Source organism: Pagrus major, chromosome 21, assembly GCF_040436345.1.
Source record: "Pagrus major chromosome 21, Pma_NU_1.0".
NCBI classification, from domain to species: Eukaryota; Metazoa; Chordata; class Actinopteri; order Spariformes; family Sparidae; genus Pagrus; species Pagrus major.
The window spans coordinates 30,919,344-30,936,540 of NC_133235.1; the positions used below are offsets into that span (position 1 = coordinate 30,919,344).

The 17,197-nt window shown below is 45.2% G+C and overlaps 1 protein-coding gene across 1 annotated transcript; it reads right to left on the reverse strand.

The window, feature by feature from the left end:
- Positions 1-5,347: 5,347 nt before the first annotated feature.
- LOC141017304 (armadillo repeat-containing protein 1-like) lies at positions 5,348-16,126 on the reverse strand. The gene is made up of 7 exons (XM_073491974.1): positions 15,934-16,126; positions 13,593-13,786; positions 13,324-13,415; positions 12,367-12,556; positions 12,174-12,290; positions 8,993-9,067; positions 5,348-8,277 (listed from the first exon to the last, which is right to left on the reverse strand). The coding sequence occupies exons 2-7, from the start codon at positions 13,752-13,754 to the stop codon at positions 8,086-8,088; spliced, it is 828 nt and encodes a 275-aa protein (XP_073348075.1). The 5' UTR covers positions 13,755-13,786; positions 15,934-16,126; the 3' UTR covers positions 5,348-8,085.
- Between the last annotated feature and the right edge of the window lie 1,071 nt (positions 16,127-17,197).

Genomic DNA, 17,197 nt, shown 5'->3' on the forward strand with positions numbered 1-17,197 from the left:
TTTATAAGTAACAGAGCAGCTGCAAGACTTTGGTTTATTGTGTCACAGTTTGTGTTGTTAAAGTTTACATCAGTGTTAAAGTGTGTTTCTGTTAATACCAGTGGACCTGCTGACTGACACAGTAAGAAAGGAGTTAGTTCACAGAGGATCATTAAAAATAAAAAACAGATTTCCCAACAACAAAGATGGGAGAAAGTGTCCACATGACTTTTTTACCAGAGTCAGAAGAAGCTGGCTGATGAACTCAAACAAGAATGATTGTTGCTTGTTCTGCTTCTGCTGCAAAAGGTTTCCTGCCAAGAATACAGACGGTTTTTATTTTGTATGTAAACAGAATATTCTTTAATATGTTTGTGCAACACCTTATTTATATTGTATTCTTAATGTATCACTTGTTTCTTTCTTCAGTTTTTATTTGGTGTGATATTTTTGACTTAAAAGAAATAAAATCTTGAATACATACATGTAGTTTCTGTGTGAGTGTGTGAAAACTGATTGTGAAATTGAGTTTGAGTTTGGTCAGTTTGAGTTCGGTCACTGTTCCCAGAATGTTCTGGCTCAGATCTGATCACGTTATTGATCTGAGGTGTCGATGTGTCTCATGTGACTCTGATCCGATCTGAAAAGTCTCATTTCATCCTTTGTTTCCTGTTCACAGTCTGAAAAAGGAGCTCTGACAGCACCAGTTTCCACAGAACATGAGCTCACGACTGATGGTTGTGCAACAGGAACGTTGAACAACAGTCAGAGCGACCACAGATCCAACAGGAAGTCATCCAGCTGCTGCTACTTGATACAGCAGAACGGTACAGGGCTGGTTGTGTAATCGAGCTGTCACACAGTTACACTTCTCTACGTCTCTACCCAACTGCACCCAGGAGCCAATCTTCTGCTGATGATTTGAGGTTTTCCTGAAGAGTTTGGAGATGATCCTCCTCCTTCATTATTCCATTAACCTTCTTTAGAGCAGCAGATCCACTGGCAGCAGAACCGCCCCACAGCAGAACTCTACCAGCACCATGCTGGACAGTAGGTTTGGTGTTCTCACCTTCTCTCCTCCAACATATTGCTGCTCATTGTGGTCAGACAGCTCAGTTTTAGTTTCATGCGACCACAGAGTTTCCTCCAGAAGGTTTTTCCTTCGTCCGTGTGATCAGCAGCAGACTTCAGTCCAGCTTTAAGGTTCTGCGTCTGGATCCAGAGCTTCTCTCGACGCAGCAGCCTCTCGGCTCATGTTGATGTAAAACACACCTGACTGTGGACACCCGCCTCCAGCAGCTTCTGATTCATTGCAGACTTGCTTTCTGTTGGTTTCTGGTTGACTCTTGACCATCAGACCAGTTTTCTCTCAGTGATAGTTTGTTGTTCAGGTGATCTTGGGACCTAAAGCTGCTTTGAAACGGCTCCAAGTGACTTTCCTGACATGTTCACATCAATGCTGAGCTCTTTAGACTTTCCCATTGTGGTGTTTGTGTTTGTGTCTGATGACTGTATCAGACGGGTCCTGTTAAAATGATCAGCTGTGATCAATCAGAATCAGACAGAAGAAGTTCAGATGCTACAGAGAACATTTGATTCACAACCTTCTATAATCACCTGAACTGATGGTCCAACTCACTGATTGTATATTTTAGTGCTGTCAAACGATTAAAATATTTAATCACAATTAATCGCAATTAATCGCACATTTGTATCTATTCTAAATGTCCCGTGATTTCTTTTTGATGCCACGACGAGGGGGCAGAGAATTCGCATCAGCTGTGTGCTTTGCCATCAAGTCAATGGAGCCATTTGGCAACTGTTTAAAAGTAAACGTAACGTAACGTAACGTGCCTGCTGCTCTTTGGCTCGTGAGCCCAAACAGCGTGCCTGTTATTTTGCTTCCGGTCTAACTAGATCCGATGGTTTTTCCAACGTTACTAGTTGTTGCAACAGCATGTGAAGAAAACTACACAGTTTGCTCGGCCAATAAGAACGTTAATCTCGTTATCACGCGTTTAACTGACAGCACTAATATATTTATGATCGACTCCTGTCGACACATCAGCTGTTTCACATTTAAACTAAATGCACATTTTCTCTCTACATGTACGAGATCTTTGTGGTTTCAGATGTTTCTCATGTGATGCAGTCTGAGATGTATTAAAAGTCTCAAACAGAGAGAAGACTGTCGACCGACGGTCACTAACTTGCTGTATAGTCCTCTATGTTAAACTCAGTCAGTGGGGAGGAGTGAACGAGTGGATCTGGACACAAACGATGTGCTGGAATCAGAAGTGGAGCACAGCAGTGGAAGGAGGAGGCCTGGTCCGACGGATCAGGTTTCCTCTTACATTAGTGCAACATTAAGAGCTGTAACGGTCGAAGGATTTTGTCCTTGATGGAGTAGAGGTTGGCAACATTCACTCTTGTACAATATTGAAGAAGAGATAGCAGCAGGATGCATGATGGGAAGACGGCCAGACCTTTGGGCAGCGCTCTGCTGGGAAACCTCGAGTCCTGTCATTCATGTGGATGTTCCTCTGACACACTCCTTCATGGAAACAGTGTTCTCAGCAGGATATTACGCCCTGCCACGCTGCAGAAACGCTTCAGGAGCGATTTGAGGAAAAACAACAAACAGTTCAACTTGACCATCTCAAACTAATCGAGCATGTGTGTGATGTGCTGGACAAACAGGTGTGGTGGAGTCCACGCCTCGATGGGTCAAGGCTGTTTTGGTGGCAGGAGGGGGACAGGCAGGTGTCACAACGTTACGGCGGCTCGGTGTAAATACGAGGCTTCACGCAGGAAAAAGGTAAAGCAGCCTCATCAGTCAGAAGATTGGTGGTTTGATCTCTGACTCCACAAGCAGACTTATCACAGAAAACACTTTAATCGCCTTTAATGTCAAAATAAAAGAACACAATCAGTCCAGTTTTGCAAAAATATCACGAAACATCGTCTAAATGTGAAATAAAACCGTCTTCAAACAGTCGGTGAACAATCTTCCACCTCTGAACCAGCTGTGAACGTGAACACATTTCTCAGACTGACACTTGCTGACTGGCAGCTGAACATGAACTCAGCGGGCGTGTTGGTTCCTGTTGAGTTTCTGAGTCAGTCGGAGTTTAGAGGCCAGGTGGACCTGAGCTCCTCGTCACGTCTCTCAGGTAATCCTGTATCAGGTTTTCTGCTCCGTCAGGGTTCATTGTCTAAAATGGAGCGTGTCCAGTGACATCAGTGTTGTTCACTTCACCTGTTAGTGCTTTGTTTTAACACGTTTGTACAGCCTGACAGGAGATCAGCTGTCCAGTCCAGGTCCTGATCACAAGTCTCCCAGAGCAGAAATGAAATAAAGAACATGTGATTGTGTTTCTCAGAAGCGTCTCTTGTTGCTGGATGAGGCGTTTACAGCCTCCATGTTTTCTGTAGTGTCGTCTGGATGAACTGCAGTAACCTCTCAGTGACGAGCTGCATTCAGGCAGCAAACAACAGCAGCGTCTCTGTCCCGAGCTCAACTCTTTCTCTGTCTGAAATAAAACCGCCGGCTCGGCTTTCAGCCCCGAACAAAAACCTCCGTTCAACTTCTGAGTCACAGCAGACGCTCGCAGCTCAAAGAGCCTCACTGGCTTCACACAGCCGCCGGCGCCTGGCACCGACCACTGTTAAGGATTCATTTACTACTCTGACTCCGGAGCAGCAGACACATTCATATGAACAGAACTCACCTCCTGCAGATCGACTGAACCGTCTTCTTCAGAAAGTTGACATCAGACGTGTGGTCACATTCATAATAACTCTTCTTTGATCAGGTTCTTCCTGGTTCAACTTATTTCTTTAGTTTCAGAGATTTGTATTAAAACAAACCTGTTGGGACAGTTTGATGAATAAAAACTGAAGACTGAACATCTTCTCCTGCCAACGCTTTTATTTAAAGTTTCAAATTCTGTTCTGGTGAAGAAAATGAACCATAGTTTAAACTGAGCAGCTGGTCGACACTTTGTTACATCATTTAGGACTTTCTACTAAGTTTCACAACACAGAGCTGCATGACGAAATGAAAGTTTGTAACTCAGTTCAGATATTTATATGAATTAGGGCTCGATATAAGATTTGTGCGACACGATTATTGTGAACTTCAGAGGTGGAAGTAACAAAGTACAAATACTTCTTACATGTTTCAGGTATCTGTCCTGTACCTGAGTATCTCTGAGACTTTCCCTCTCTACATCTGAACACAAACATCTGAACTTTCTCCTCCTCACAGCTTCAAAACAGCCTCGTTACGTTAGTTTGAATTCACGGCAGACGCAGCGAGACGAGACAAAGACGTAAAAGACGTAAACAGACAGAGAGGGAGGCTGAATGGGGAGAAAAGGCATGTTAGTGTCTCGTATCTGCAGAGAGTTTCTTATTTTCTCTCTTCGTTGCTGCTCGGACGCTTTACCAACCCAACATGTGGCTGTTTGACGTCCTGGGAATGAGACTCAACTATCAACTATCTTTGTGGTGCGTTCAGGAACAGCTGGGACAAATCCTACTGACTCTACCTTTAACTTTAATAGTCTTTGAATTATATTAATATGACGTGAGCTTCAGTTAGCTTTGACCACAAATGTCCTTCAGAGGGAGACTTTTTACTCTGATACTCTGAGTACATGTCAGAGCCTGTACTCGATTACTTTTGCTGGAGTAAAGAAGCTGAATCAGTACTTCTACTTTTACCAGAGTCTGTTTTTACACGAGTATCTGTCACAAAAGTCTCTGATGTCCTGTTGATCGTCCAGCCTGAGTCTCTTTTCGTCCACTATATTCTGATAGTTAGATCTGGGCTGTGAGCAGCACGGCTCTGATCTCGACTCTCTTCGGTCTCTCCGCGGCGTCCGGCTGCTCAGGCTGGATGGTTGAAAGACGTCGTGGTCTCATGATGATTGTTTTTCTCTCTCAGGTTAAACATGTTTCAGCAAAGAAGCCTGAAAAAATTAAGTTTCAAAACAAAAATGTAGCAAAATGTATTGAAATAAAACATTTAGGAAGAGAAAAGTTAAATTCTGCTGTGACACATAACATCAGTTTACTGTTCATGAGTTCATCATAACTCAACATTAAAGAGTGCAGACACTGTTTCTAACCACAGTCGAAAGACAGACATTGTGTTTTCAACTATCTGTAAGGTCTTTATTCGTTTTAGAAAGCTCGTGTTAGTTTGTTTCTGTAGTTGGTGCTGCTGTTTGATCAGTTAATGCAGATGTGTTTTGTTCAGTTCTTACTGAATGTGACTGCTGAAAGAAAGAAAGAACAATTTACTGACAAAGTGAATCTGTCAACGATCTACGACATGTTTTAAAGTAACAAAGCAGTGAGACTCCTTCAGGACAGTTTTTATTCTCATCATCACAGAACAGACTGTTCGTACAGCAGCACACAGATGAAGATGAAGATGATGAACACTCGTGTTGGCCACTGTCGGCAGGTTATCAGAATTTCAATAGAAATCACATCAATAAATAAAGATAAATAATAGTTTGGGTCTGAATTATTCCACTTGAAGAAAACCTGAGCAGAAGAAGTAAATTCAGTTCATGCAGGTAAAGAGTTCACTGTGACGTAATAAACATGATTCACTGTGAAACTTTAATCATCTAAATGATGCTGAGAGGAAACATGTTACCATAGCGACACGAACAGAAGATGAAGGTTTGCTTTTGTTTTACAGAATAAAACTTGAGGCTGGTTTCATGTGTGAAGATGTTCAGTGTGTACAGCAACTCAACAGCTGTTATTAATGTAACTACGGTTCTATGAATACTTCCTGTGTTAGTCTGTTTCCTCAGCACAGTGTTGCATTATGGGTTGTTTGAAGTGAAAAGTGTCCAGTGAGTGTTTTTACATGGTTACTCTGAAAAGCTTTGCCTGGTGGTGCTAACGAAGACAACAAGAAAACATTATCGTCCTCATGTCGTGAACTGTTTTCTGTGACTCGACATCAGTATGAAGATAAAACTGCATCCTCCTAAACACTGGACCTTTACGTTTGTAGAAACCGAACCTGAAAAAGTAACAAACCAGTAAATAAACTATAATAATCGTGATTTAGTTTCCTGGCAGCGCCATGTTTCTACAGGAGCCCAGAACAGACAAACCACACACTGACAGTGGGGTTTAAGGGGCTTTAATGTTTGCTGCCGTATCCTGATCTAAATAAGCCACTAAGTCCTGCACACCTGACCTCTAACATGAGATGTGGAGGACAACCTGTGGAGCTCCACAGTTTATTTGAATCTGATGAACGAGGACTGGACCCAGATTTCTGCTGATGGTTCCATGTTGTTCCACTGCCGGACAGTCGGTGGCAGCACCGCACAAACAAAGCAGGTTTCAAACAAAAGATCAAATGTTTCATACAGAAGGAAGCCTAATAATCAGTCGTCTTCTGTTCGTGCCAATATTGTGTTTAGATTCAAGCGTCACGCTCACGTCTGACAAACAGGCCTCTCAGAATGTGACAGCGTGTGAGTAGGCGGAGCTATGAGCACACCTGACAGGTACATGAACACACACACTGACTGAATGAGCATCATATGAGGACAGTGCAAATCTGTACAAGGTCATTAAAGGTCATTTCACCTCAGGAGGAGACGTCCTGTCACTGATCAGCACTCACCATGTGACTGAGTTAAACTGAACAGCAGGAGGAAAAGGAATGAGAACGTTTCTGTCACTCTCGTTCATCTAAATGTTCCCACACAGCTGGATCCTCTCCAACATGGTCCAATGATTCAAATGCAGATTTCTACTCTATGTTCAAACATCCACCTCAAATCAAACTGATTCCCAGTCAGCTGCTGCCGTTCACCAGCAGGGAGGAAAATAAGGATAAAGTCAGGTGACGTTGCTTCATAAAACATGAGGAGGACGTGAGGCAGCAGTTCAGTGTCTGATCCTCAGGGAGGCTGAATGAAGGCGGGTGGGTGTAAACACAACGACCCGGCCCAGAGAGCTCAGAGCTCTGAACCGTCACAGAAAATAAAAGTCTGACAGGAAGTAAAGCACCGTTCGCTCAGTGATCGGTCTGTTCTCAGAGTGACGAGCCGTCTGTCTGACCTCTGACCTCTCAGCAACACCACAGTTATTAATGGTTTTTACATCATCTGTCAAGAATGACGACAAATACCCAAAAAACTGAGCCAATGAGCTCGTTTTGCTCTGAATGAAATGTCAGTCCAGTGAGGAGAGAACAGAGAAAAGCTTCAGGAGCTTTGTGGTCGACTCGATTGATGAGTTAGCCGTTAGCGCAGCAGCTACATTATCAATGTAACACTACATCCTGTGTGGGAATAACTCTTCAGACTGAACCTGAGGAAACTACAGGAAATCCTTTCTGATTGGTTGGTTGAGGCCCTTTAAAATCTTTAATCAGGAGACGTCTCAACAGTTTCATCGTTTTTAAATCAGTGATAAACGAGCTGCAGCAGAACAAGTCTTTATTTAAAGGTTTACTTTTCTGTTTCCATTCATGTTGTGTTGATTGTACAAATGTAATGAAGTATTATCTTACACAGACGGACTCTGAAGTGTTTTGGGTATTTGTCATCATTTTTGATGTAATGACTGAGTCAATAATCGAAGCGGCTGTCAGTTGCAGCCTGAGCTGACAGTGAAGACGCAGGACGTCTGTGAGGATCTGAAGGCACAGCTGAACTCTGCTGCTCGTCCTTTAAAACAAACTGCAGGAAGAAAAGTCAAATAAATAATAAAAAGGTAAAAGTCCCAAGACGTCCTGTTCGCTTCATTCTAACTCGTTGGTGTTTGTTCGTGTCGCTGCGGGACACTTCCTGTCTCTTAAGACAATTTGGTTTGGAACAGATGGACCCGTTTTCAGAGAGGACGTCGTCGCCAGCGTCCTGTTTGTTTGGAAGGATCGGCTCGTCTCACCTGTGACAGCAGCAGCATCAAAGTGACGGACGCTGCATGTTTTCACACTCACTGTTGGAGGCTCGGTCTCACTTCTGTCTCCAGCTCAGTCGGACAGCGGTGAGATTTGGCAGCTGGTAGATTTGGGTTCGTTGGGAGGTTTACCGGAGGGAGCGGCGGCTCGCAGGGTCACCAGTAGAAGGAGCGGGACAGGAAGTTGGTGGCAGCTCCCAGCCAGCTGTTCCCGTCCTGGCCGGTTCCCACCCGAGTCACCACCTTGTCGGGCTCCTGAGACGGACTCTCGTCCTCTGGCAGGTAGTCCGGCAGGTCCATGTTCTGCTCCACCTCCACTGAACCTTCCTCCGGAAACGGAATCAGAACCTGCAGACGACAACTTTTATTGGACTTGATACTGTGAATGATGAGAAAAAAACTCAGTCTGGATTTGACCTCTACTGAGAACGGTTCTGATGGACTCGTACAGGGACGCGTTTCCTCTTTTGTTCTGTTTTCATTGTGTGGTAAGAGTTTTGACAGTTGTGTCCAAGATTCATTAAAAGAGAAACGTTGAGCTAACAAAGCCTCATTCTGCTACTGATTGATCGATTGATCAGTTCTTATAATTCTCTGCCGCCCCCTCCTGGTGTAAATTATTATTTCAGCTCGTTAAAAAATAATCCTTCACAACAAAGACGTGATCTGCCAACACACGTTGAATCAAACCGTCAGGAAAGAAGAAGGTCAGGTGTCTGTAAGCATGTTTGAAACAGAAGCTGTGGACTGAAGAGCTGCTGTGTTAACAGACCACACAATAACAAAACAGCTGCCATCATATAAAATATGTCTTCATACAAGACGTTATATTAAATAATGAACATCTAGAAGTGTCCCTTCATCTGCTGACAACTATTCACACATTATTAATAATAATGACCAGAACAATTAAAGAGACGTTGGCAGGTTATTTAGACATCGGATCGGAGTATTTGATGAAGTGACTTCAGACTCTGTTTGTTTTCCTTCATCGTCTCTTTTTAAAGTTTTAGAAAAGCACCAGCTGATTTTTGGTGACCTGTGAACATGAAGTTAATCTGACCTCGTCTCCGTCTTCTCCTTTCACCACCTGCTGAGCCGTCATCACCTGAGTGGACGCGATCGCAGACGCCACAGCCTGAAGAAGGAAACATTGATTGACTTACAGTTTGAATGATCACCTGGTCTGTAGAGAGACCTGACTTTAAATAAATGCCAGCTGCTATAATCTGAATCTGGTTATAAATGTCTAGTTAAGTTTTACTTTGGCACTGCTCTACGAGTGCAGCTGGAGTTTGAGAAGAAACGTTGCTTCTCCACCGCTGTATTAATAATCTATCACACATGAGGTGTAGACTGATTCTCAGGATCTTACATGTTTCTGTCAGATTGCTGATAAAATAAACTCATTTAAAATGTGCTGCTTGGCTCTGATGCAACATCCTCTCACACAAAGTCCCGCCCACAACAACATCTGATTGGTTAGACGTCACAATCAACAGCCAATAAACACAGAGTAATCTAAATCTGCAAAGTAACTAGTAACTGAATGTATCAGATAAATGTAGTGGAGAGGAAGGAACAGAAGAAGGAAAAGCTCAAGTAAAGTATCTGATTACTGTCACACAACTTCATTGTTTCTAAAATCAATCTGCAAATCAATATCAGTCATCAGTCTCACTGATCTCTAATAATCCGTCGATCAGTCGACACCTCAACATTTACTGCTGAATCATGAGATGAGCTCGTTAAATAAACAACATGAAGCACCGAGAGCTGCTGGAATGATTTAATTAGCTGACTGATCTTTTTAATCTGGTCAAAACTAAAATCATTCAACTGTTTGAAATCTGACGAATCAGGTGATCAGATGAAAAAGATGTTTCCATGTGACCTGATGAAGAGGAGGAGAGTCTGATGAAGAGGAGGAGAGTCTGAAGAGGAGGAGAGTCTGAAGAAGAGGAGGAGAGTCTGATGAAGAGGAGAGTCTGATGAAGAGGAGGAGAGTCTGATGAAGAGTAGGAGAGTCTGATGAAGAGGAGGAGAGTCTGAAGAAGAGGAGAGTCTGATGAAGAGGAGGAGGAGAGTCTGATGAGGAGGAGGAGAGTCTGATGAAGAGGAGGAGAGTCTGATGAGGAGGAGGAGAGTCTGGTGAAGAGGAGGAGAGTCTGAAGAAGAGGAGGAGAATCTGAAGAAGAGGAGGAGAGTCTGATGAAGAGGAGAGTCTGATGAAGAGAAGGAGAATCTGATGAAGAGGAGGAGAGTCTGAAGAAGAGGAGGAGAATCTGAAGAAGAGGAGGAGAGTCTGATGAAGAGGAGAGTCTGATGAAGAGAAGGAGAATCTGATGAAGAGGAGGAGAGTCTGAAGAAGAGGAGGAGAATCTGAAGAAGAGGAGGAGAGTCTGATGAAGAGGAGGAGAGTCTGAAGAAGAGGAGGAGAATCTGAAGAGGAGGAGAATCTGAAGAAGAGGAGGAGAGTCTGATGAAGAGGAGGAGAGTCTGATGAAGAGGAGGAGAGTCTGAAGAAGAGGAGGAAAATCTGAAGAGGAGGAGAATCTGAAGAAGAGGAGGAGAGTCTGATGAAGAGGAGGAGAGTCTGATGAAGAGGAGGAGAGTCTGATGAAGAGGAGGAGGAGAGTCTGATGAAGAGGAGAGTCTGATGAAGAGGAGAGTCTGATGAAGAGGAGGAGGAGAGTCTGATGAAGAGGAGGAGAGTCTGATGAAGAGGAGGAGGAGAGTCTGATGAAGAGGAGGAGAGTCTGATGAAGAGGAGAGTCTGATGAAGAGGAGGAGTCTGATGAAGAGGAGAGTCTGATGAAGAGGAGGAGAGTCTGATGAAGAGGAGGAGGAGAGTCTGATGAAGAGGAGGAGAGTCTGATGAAGAGGAGGAGGAGAGTCTGATGAAGAGGAGGAGGAGAGTCTGATGAAGAGGAGGAGAGTCTGATGAAGAGGAGGAGGAGAGTCTGATGAAGAGGAGGAGAGTCTGATGAAGAGGAGGAGGAGAGTCTGATGAAGAGGAGGAGAGTCTGATGAAGAGGAGAGTCTGATGAAGAGGAGGAGAGTCTGATGAAGAGGAGAGTCTGATGAAGAGGAGGAGAGTCTGAAGAAGAGGAGAGTCTGATGAAGAGTAGGAGAGTCTGATGAAGAGGAGAGTCTGATGAAGAGGAGGAGAGTCTGATGAAGAGGAGGAGAGTCTGATGAAGAGGAGAGTCTGATGAAGAGGAGGAGTCTGATGAAGAGGAGAGTCTGATGAAGAGGAGGAGAGTCTGATGAAGAGGAGAGTCTGATGAAGAGGAGGAGAGTCTGATGAAGAGGAGGAGAGACTGATGAAGAAGAGGAGGAGAGTCTGATGAAGAGGAGGAGAGTCTGATGAAGAGGAGAGTCTGATGAAGAGGAGGAGAGTCTGATGAAGAGGAGGAGAGTCTGAAGAAGAGGAGAGTCTGATGAAGAGGAGGAGAGTCTGATGAAGAGGAGGAGGAGAGTCTGATGAAGAGGAGGAGGAGAGTCTGATGAAGAGGGGGAGAGTCTGATGAAGAGGAGAGTCTGATGAAGAGGAGGAGAGTCTGATGAAGAGGAGAGTCTGATGAAGAGGAGGAGAGTCTGAAGAAGAGGAGAGTCTGATGAAGAGTAGGAGAGTCTGATGAAGAGGAGAGTCTGATGAAGAGGAGAGTCTGATGAAGAGGAGGAGAGTCTGATGAAGAGGAGAGTCTGATGAAGAGGAGGAGAGACTGATGAAGAAGAGGAGGAGAGTCTGATGAAGAAGAGGAGGAGAGTCTGATGAAGAGGAGAGTCTGATGAAGAGGAGGAGAGTCTGATGAAGAGGAGAGTCTGATGAAGAGTAGGAGAGTCTGATGAAGAGGAGAGTCTGATGAAGAGGAGGAGAGTCTGAAGAAGAGGAGAGTCTGATGAAGAGGAGAGACTGATGAAGAGGAGAGTCTGATGAAGAGGAGGAGAGTCTGATGAAGAGGAGGAGAGTCTGATGAAGAGGAGAGTCTGATGAAGAGGAGGAGAGTCTGATGAAGAGTAGGAGAGTCTGATGAAGAGGAGAGTCTGATGAAGAGGAGGAGAGTCTGATGAAGAGGAGGAGGAGAGTCTGATGAAGAGGAGGAGAGTCTGAAGAAGAGGAGGAGAGTCTGAAGAAGAGGAGGAGAGTCTGATGAAGAGGAGGAGGAGAGACTGATGAAGAGGAGGAGGAGAGACTGATGAAGAGGAGGAGGAGAGACTGATGAAGAGCGTGAACCCACCTCAGCCTTCAGGTCCGATCGGATCCGGACGATGCACCTCTTGACGGTCATCTGGAAGGTGAAGCTGATGACTCCTCTGATCTTCAGCAGGGCCTCCTCACACAGAGTCCTGCGGCTCTGCTCAGGAGACACATTTCATTCAGACACACTGACGATGAATGAACGATGTCATGACTCAGAGCTTCCTGCTCACCGGGTCGTCCAGCCCGTCGATGTGCAGGACCACGGTCTTGGCTCTCTTGTTGCTGGAGCCCAGGAAGAACTGAGCTTTGCGGCGGCTGCTGACGGCCTCCTCGGCCGGCTCCGACTCGGCGCTGCCGGACGCCTGCAGGAGCTCGTAGATCTCTGACGCCAGCAGCTTGGTCTCTCCGGGCGTGGTGGATCTGGACCGGGAATGAATGAATGAACCCAGTGTGCAGCAGCTGAGTCACTGAGCTAAACTTTACACAATGAATCTGCATCGGTTCTGTTCATTACAGAACATCAGACACATCTGAGCAGCAGAACTTTGACTGCTTTTGAACCGTTGAAGCCGATTCATGATTCTGTTGTTGTGCAGTTTAGTCTCAGCTGAAGGACACGAACACCTTCTGTCCGGTTCTGTCCAAAGAAAACTAATCAAACAAGAAACAAACAGCTGAACTGGGACGTTGGAACAAAACTTCCAGTTTCATGATTGAAAACTTCAAAACTAACTCACAGTCAAAGATTGTCTTTAATGTCCTGAGATGTTTGTCTGAAGACGTCGCCTCAGACTCTGTGATGGACGTTCAGACATATTTTACAGGCCAGATCAGTAAAAACATAACTGTCAGCCTTTATTCAGTTTAAGTTTAAACAAATAAAAAAGACTTCAAAATGTACGATGAAGGAATAAAAAAGACATTTGATAAAAAACAGAAAAACAATATAAAATACAAATCCTGACTGAACTGTTGCATCAAATGTAGTGCATCATTTCTGCCACTAGGGGTCTCTAGATCTAAACAACAACAACAAGCTGAAGTTACAGCGGCAGGACAGCAGATGAAGCGTCACCTCAAGGAAACGTGTGGATGGTTCTGGTGTGAACGTCGTTGGAAACGTTTGGGATAATGTAAGAACACAACTCAACAACATGGAGAACAAAGGAAATGCAGCATCGACTCACTTCTGCACGACGTTCTGGAGGCTCAGCATCATCCCCAGCTCGCCCTTCAGCTTCTCCCGGTTGGCTCGACATTCTGCCAGGTAACGGATCGCCTGCGAACAACCAATCACAGTGAGTCTGATGACTTGGTGATGGTCCAAACCAGATGGACCAAAACCTGGAATACCTGAAACCGAACTCAGCGTCCAGACACTTTCCAAACTGCTCAACGTAAATTCATTTCTATCCAAGTGTGACTAACGTCGGCTCGTCCGTCGGTGGCGACTCACCAGGAGGGCGGAGTAGACGACCTGAGGGTTGCTGTGGTCCAGGAACAGGATGAGTCCCGGCAGGCAGCCCTGGTCCTGGACGATGGCCCTGCGGTTCATGGGGTCGGCGGCCAGGTCCCTCAGCTGGTTGACCACAGCCAGGGCGTCCGGCTCCGCAGTCATGGCTGCGCTTCACTCACCCATACAAGAACCAACTGAGGACGGCAGGAAACGGTCACTCAGACAAGAACTTAACTGATGAGGCTGCGACAGAGTCAACGTGAAGACAGAGTGAATTCACCTTCTGGATTTTCACTCAAAGAACTTTATGGTGAAACAAAGTTATTTTGGTTCATTAACTTCCTGACAAATCAATCAGACACATACACGTTTTATCAAAGTGTAACTCAGATTTACAGAATATGACCTAAAGTATGTGGACGGCCGGGTCCACAGGTCACTGTATCACCCTGAAACACAGTGAGAGTAAAACAACGAGGGGATTTTGATCTGAATTAAGGATAATTCTGGAAAATCTGTGTAAATCAGACTGTTGACGTCTCATCTTCATCTGAACTGAAGAACCAGGACTGTGGGTTTTGTCCTCCTGCATCACTCAGGGCTCGTTCTGGTGCTGGAGATCCTTATAAACGCTTGAATTTTTAACGTGGTATTTTCAAGGTTTGAAAGATATTGAATTGTAGATAAAGTGCTTGAAACTGCTTGAAATTGTAACTGCATCACTTTTATAAAAAGTTGTTTCATCTATGGGATGACGAGTCCTCTTACAGACGGGTGCCACGTTTTGAAACATTAAAATTTTGGGTGTTTTCCTTTAAAAGGCGGAATATGTAAGAATTTTAGTTGCAAACATGAATGAATTCACCAGGCAGCTTATTCCTTCATATTATAAACACAGTAACATCTGATTTTAGGTGATGAAGTGAAATAATGACCTTGAGTAAAAATATGTCTGTAAATATTCACCACAGATGTAAGTTGTTGAAAAGTGCATGTATTTGGTGTAGAGGCCCTGCAGTATGGACACCACAAACACCTTCAACTCTTTACATGCTCATATGGACTTTTTGATCTGATGGCTGATCTGTTGGTGAGTGAAGCAAATCTTCCAGCCACTTTCACCTTCACGTGTTCCTGGTGCTGATTCTGAGCCCTGTGGACCTTTAAATATTGCATCAGGACAGACGTGAGGACATGTGAATCCTCAGCCGTTTAAAAACTAAACCCAAACCCCAGAATCATATCAGCAGACCTCTCCGGTCACAAGACAACAGAGAGCTTATTCTGCGTCACAGATTATATCCAGTACTTCTGCCACAGATTACTCACTGATCTGAGGCTTGAACTCACTCTGGGTTCATTAAAAGCACTTTAATTAATCTAATGTATAAATCTTATCATCTCTGTTGTTTTTAGAGGTTCTGCTTTCTTAACTTGTTGTGTCCCCTGTTAAGCACTTTGAACAGCCCGTGCTGAACGCTGCTACACAGAACAGTGTCTGCAGAACCGGACCCGGTGCACTTCTGCAGGTTAACGGCTGCTGAGAAGTTTGTTTTTTTACATGAAATTCAAAGTCAGAATTTGAATATTCACAATGTTAATGAGATAATAACACACACTGTGTCCATCAGTGAATCAACCAGCTGTTCTCAGAGGAAAATAAGGTCCCAGAACACTGTTGGAAGCTGGAGAGGTGGCAGGGTCCGCCACAAATAAACAAATTAGAACAGGATGAAACTGATCCTCCGGCTCACATCCATCACAGCACCACAGGCCCGATCACTGACCTCCAGCCACAGATCTGTCAGTGTAACGTCGCTCTGCTCATCAACAGCTGCTCATAATCAATAATAAAGCTACAGATATCATAAACCGAGCTGGAGCCTCACATGGATCAACCTGTCATCTCCATGATCAGTAACCAAACCACACAGAGCTGCTGCGTGGACCTGGTGAACACCTGGTGAACACCTGGTGAACACCTGGTGAACACCTGGTGAACACCTGGGCTGCTGTGTGGACCCGGTGAACACCTGGTGAACACCTGGGCTGCTGTGTGGACCCGGTGAACACCTGGTGAACACCTGGGCTGCTGTGTGGACCCGGTGAGTCCACACCCAGAGTCCGCAGGGCGCGTGCACCTGCTCTGCTCAACAGATTTGTGACCGGGTTCTGGTCCGCCCTCCCACAGCTAAACCAACCCGGTGACGTACTAGCGTTAGCGGGTGTTGTCGCCCTGCCAGCCCGCTTCTCAGACGGTGTGTCCCGGTCAGAACAGCTGTGTGAGCCTGCAGCACCGCGGGCTAACCTCTAGAGGAATGCTAATGCTAACGGCGCTCACCTCGGACGGTCCCCGGCACCGAGCAGCGGGCTGACGGCTAACAGCTAACAGCTAACAGCTAACGTTAGCTGTCGCTGTCCGGTTCGCTTCCCCTCCGGTGTGTCGGCGCCGCGGCAGCAGCTGGAGGCGGAACACGGCGCTTCACGGGCTCAGTCCGGCTCCAGTCTCATTAAAACCCGCTAATGATGATGTTCACAGCGACAACCAGCAAACGGTGCCGATCCTTCCTGCTGACTAGCAACCAGGGCGCGGACGTGTCAACATCAAGGCCTGTGATTGGATGGCTGACGGCCACCTGATGCTGCTGACCAATGAGCTGCGTTGTTGTGAGAGTTAAAGGTCCCACGCCCTGTTTGTCTTCATGACAGCTGCTGTGACGTCATCACTGTACATCTGAACATCATTTCATCAAACTCACAACTTTATTAATGTCTGTCACCAAAACACACAACAGACACCACACAAGATCACCACATCCTCATCACCATCATCATCATCATCATCATCATCACCACCATCATCATCATCATCATCACCATCATCATCATCATCATCATCATCACCATCTCCTCCTGATGATATAAAGTCAGGCTCAGCCATCATCTCACGAGGAGATGATGGCTGAGCCTGACTTTATATCATCAGGAGGAGATGATGGCTGAGCCTGACTTTATATCATCAGGAGGAGATGATGGCTGAGCCTGACTTTATATCATCAGGAAGAGATGATGGCTGAGCCTGACTTTATATCATCAGGAGGAGATGATGGCTGAGCCTGACTTTATATCATCAGGAGGAGATGATGACTGAGCCTGACTTTATATCATCAGGAGGAGATGATGGCTGAGCCTGACTTTATATCATCAGGAGGAGTTGATGACTGAGCCTGACTTTATATCATCAGGAGGAGATGATGGCTGAGCCTGACTTTATATCATCAGGAGGAGATGATGGCTGAGCCTGACTTTATATCATCAGGAGGAGATGATGACTGAGCCTGACTTTATATCATCAGGAGGAGTTGATGACTGAGCCTGACTTTATATCATCAGGAGGAGATGATGGCTGAGCCTGACTTTATATCATCAGGAGATGATGGCTGAGCCTGACTTTATATCATCAGGAGGAGATGATGGCTGAGCCTGACTTTATATCATCAGGAGGAGATGATGGCTGAGCCTGACTTTATATCATCAGGAGGAGATGATGACTGAGCCTGACTTTATATCATCAGGAGGAGTTGATGACTGAGCCTGACTTTATA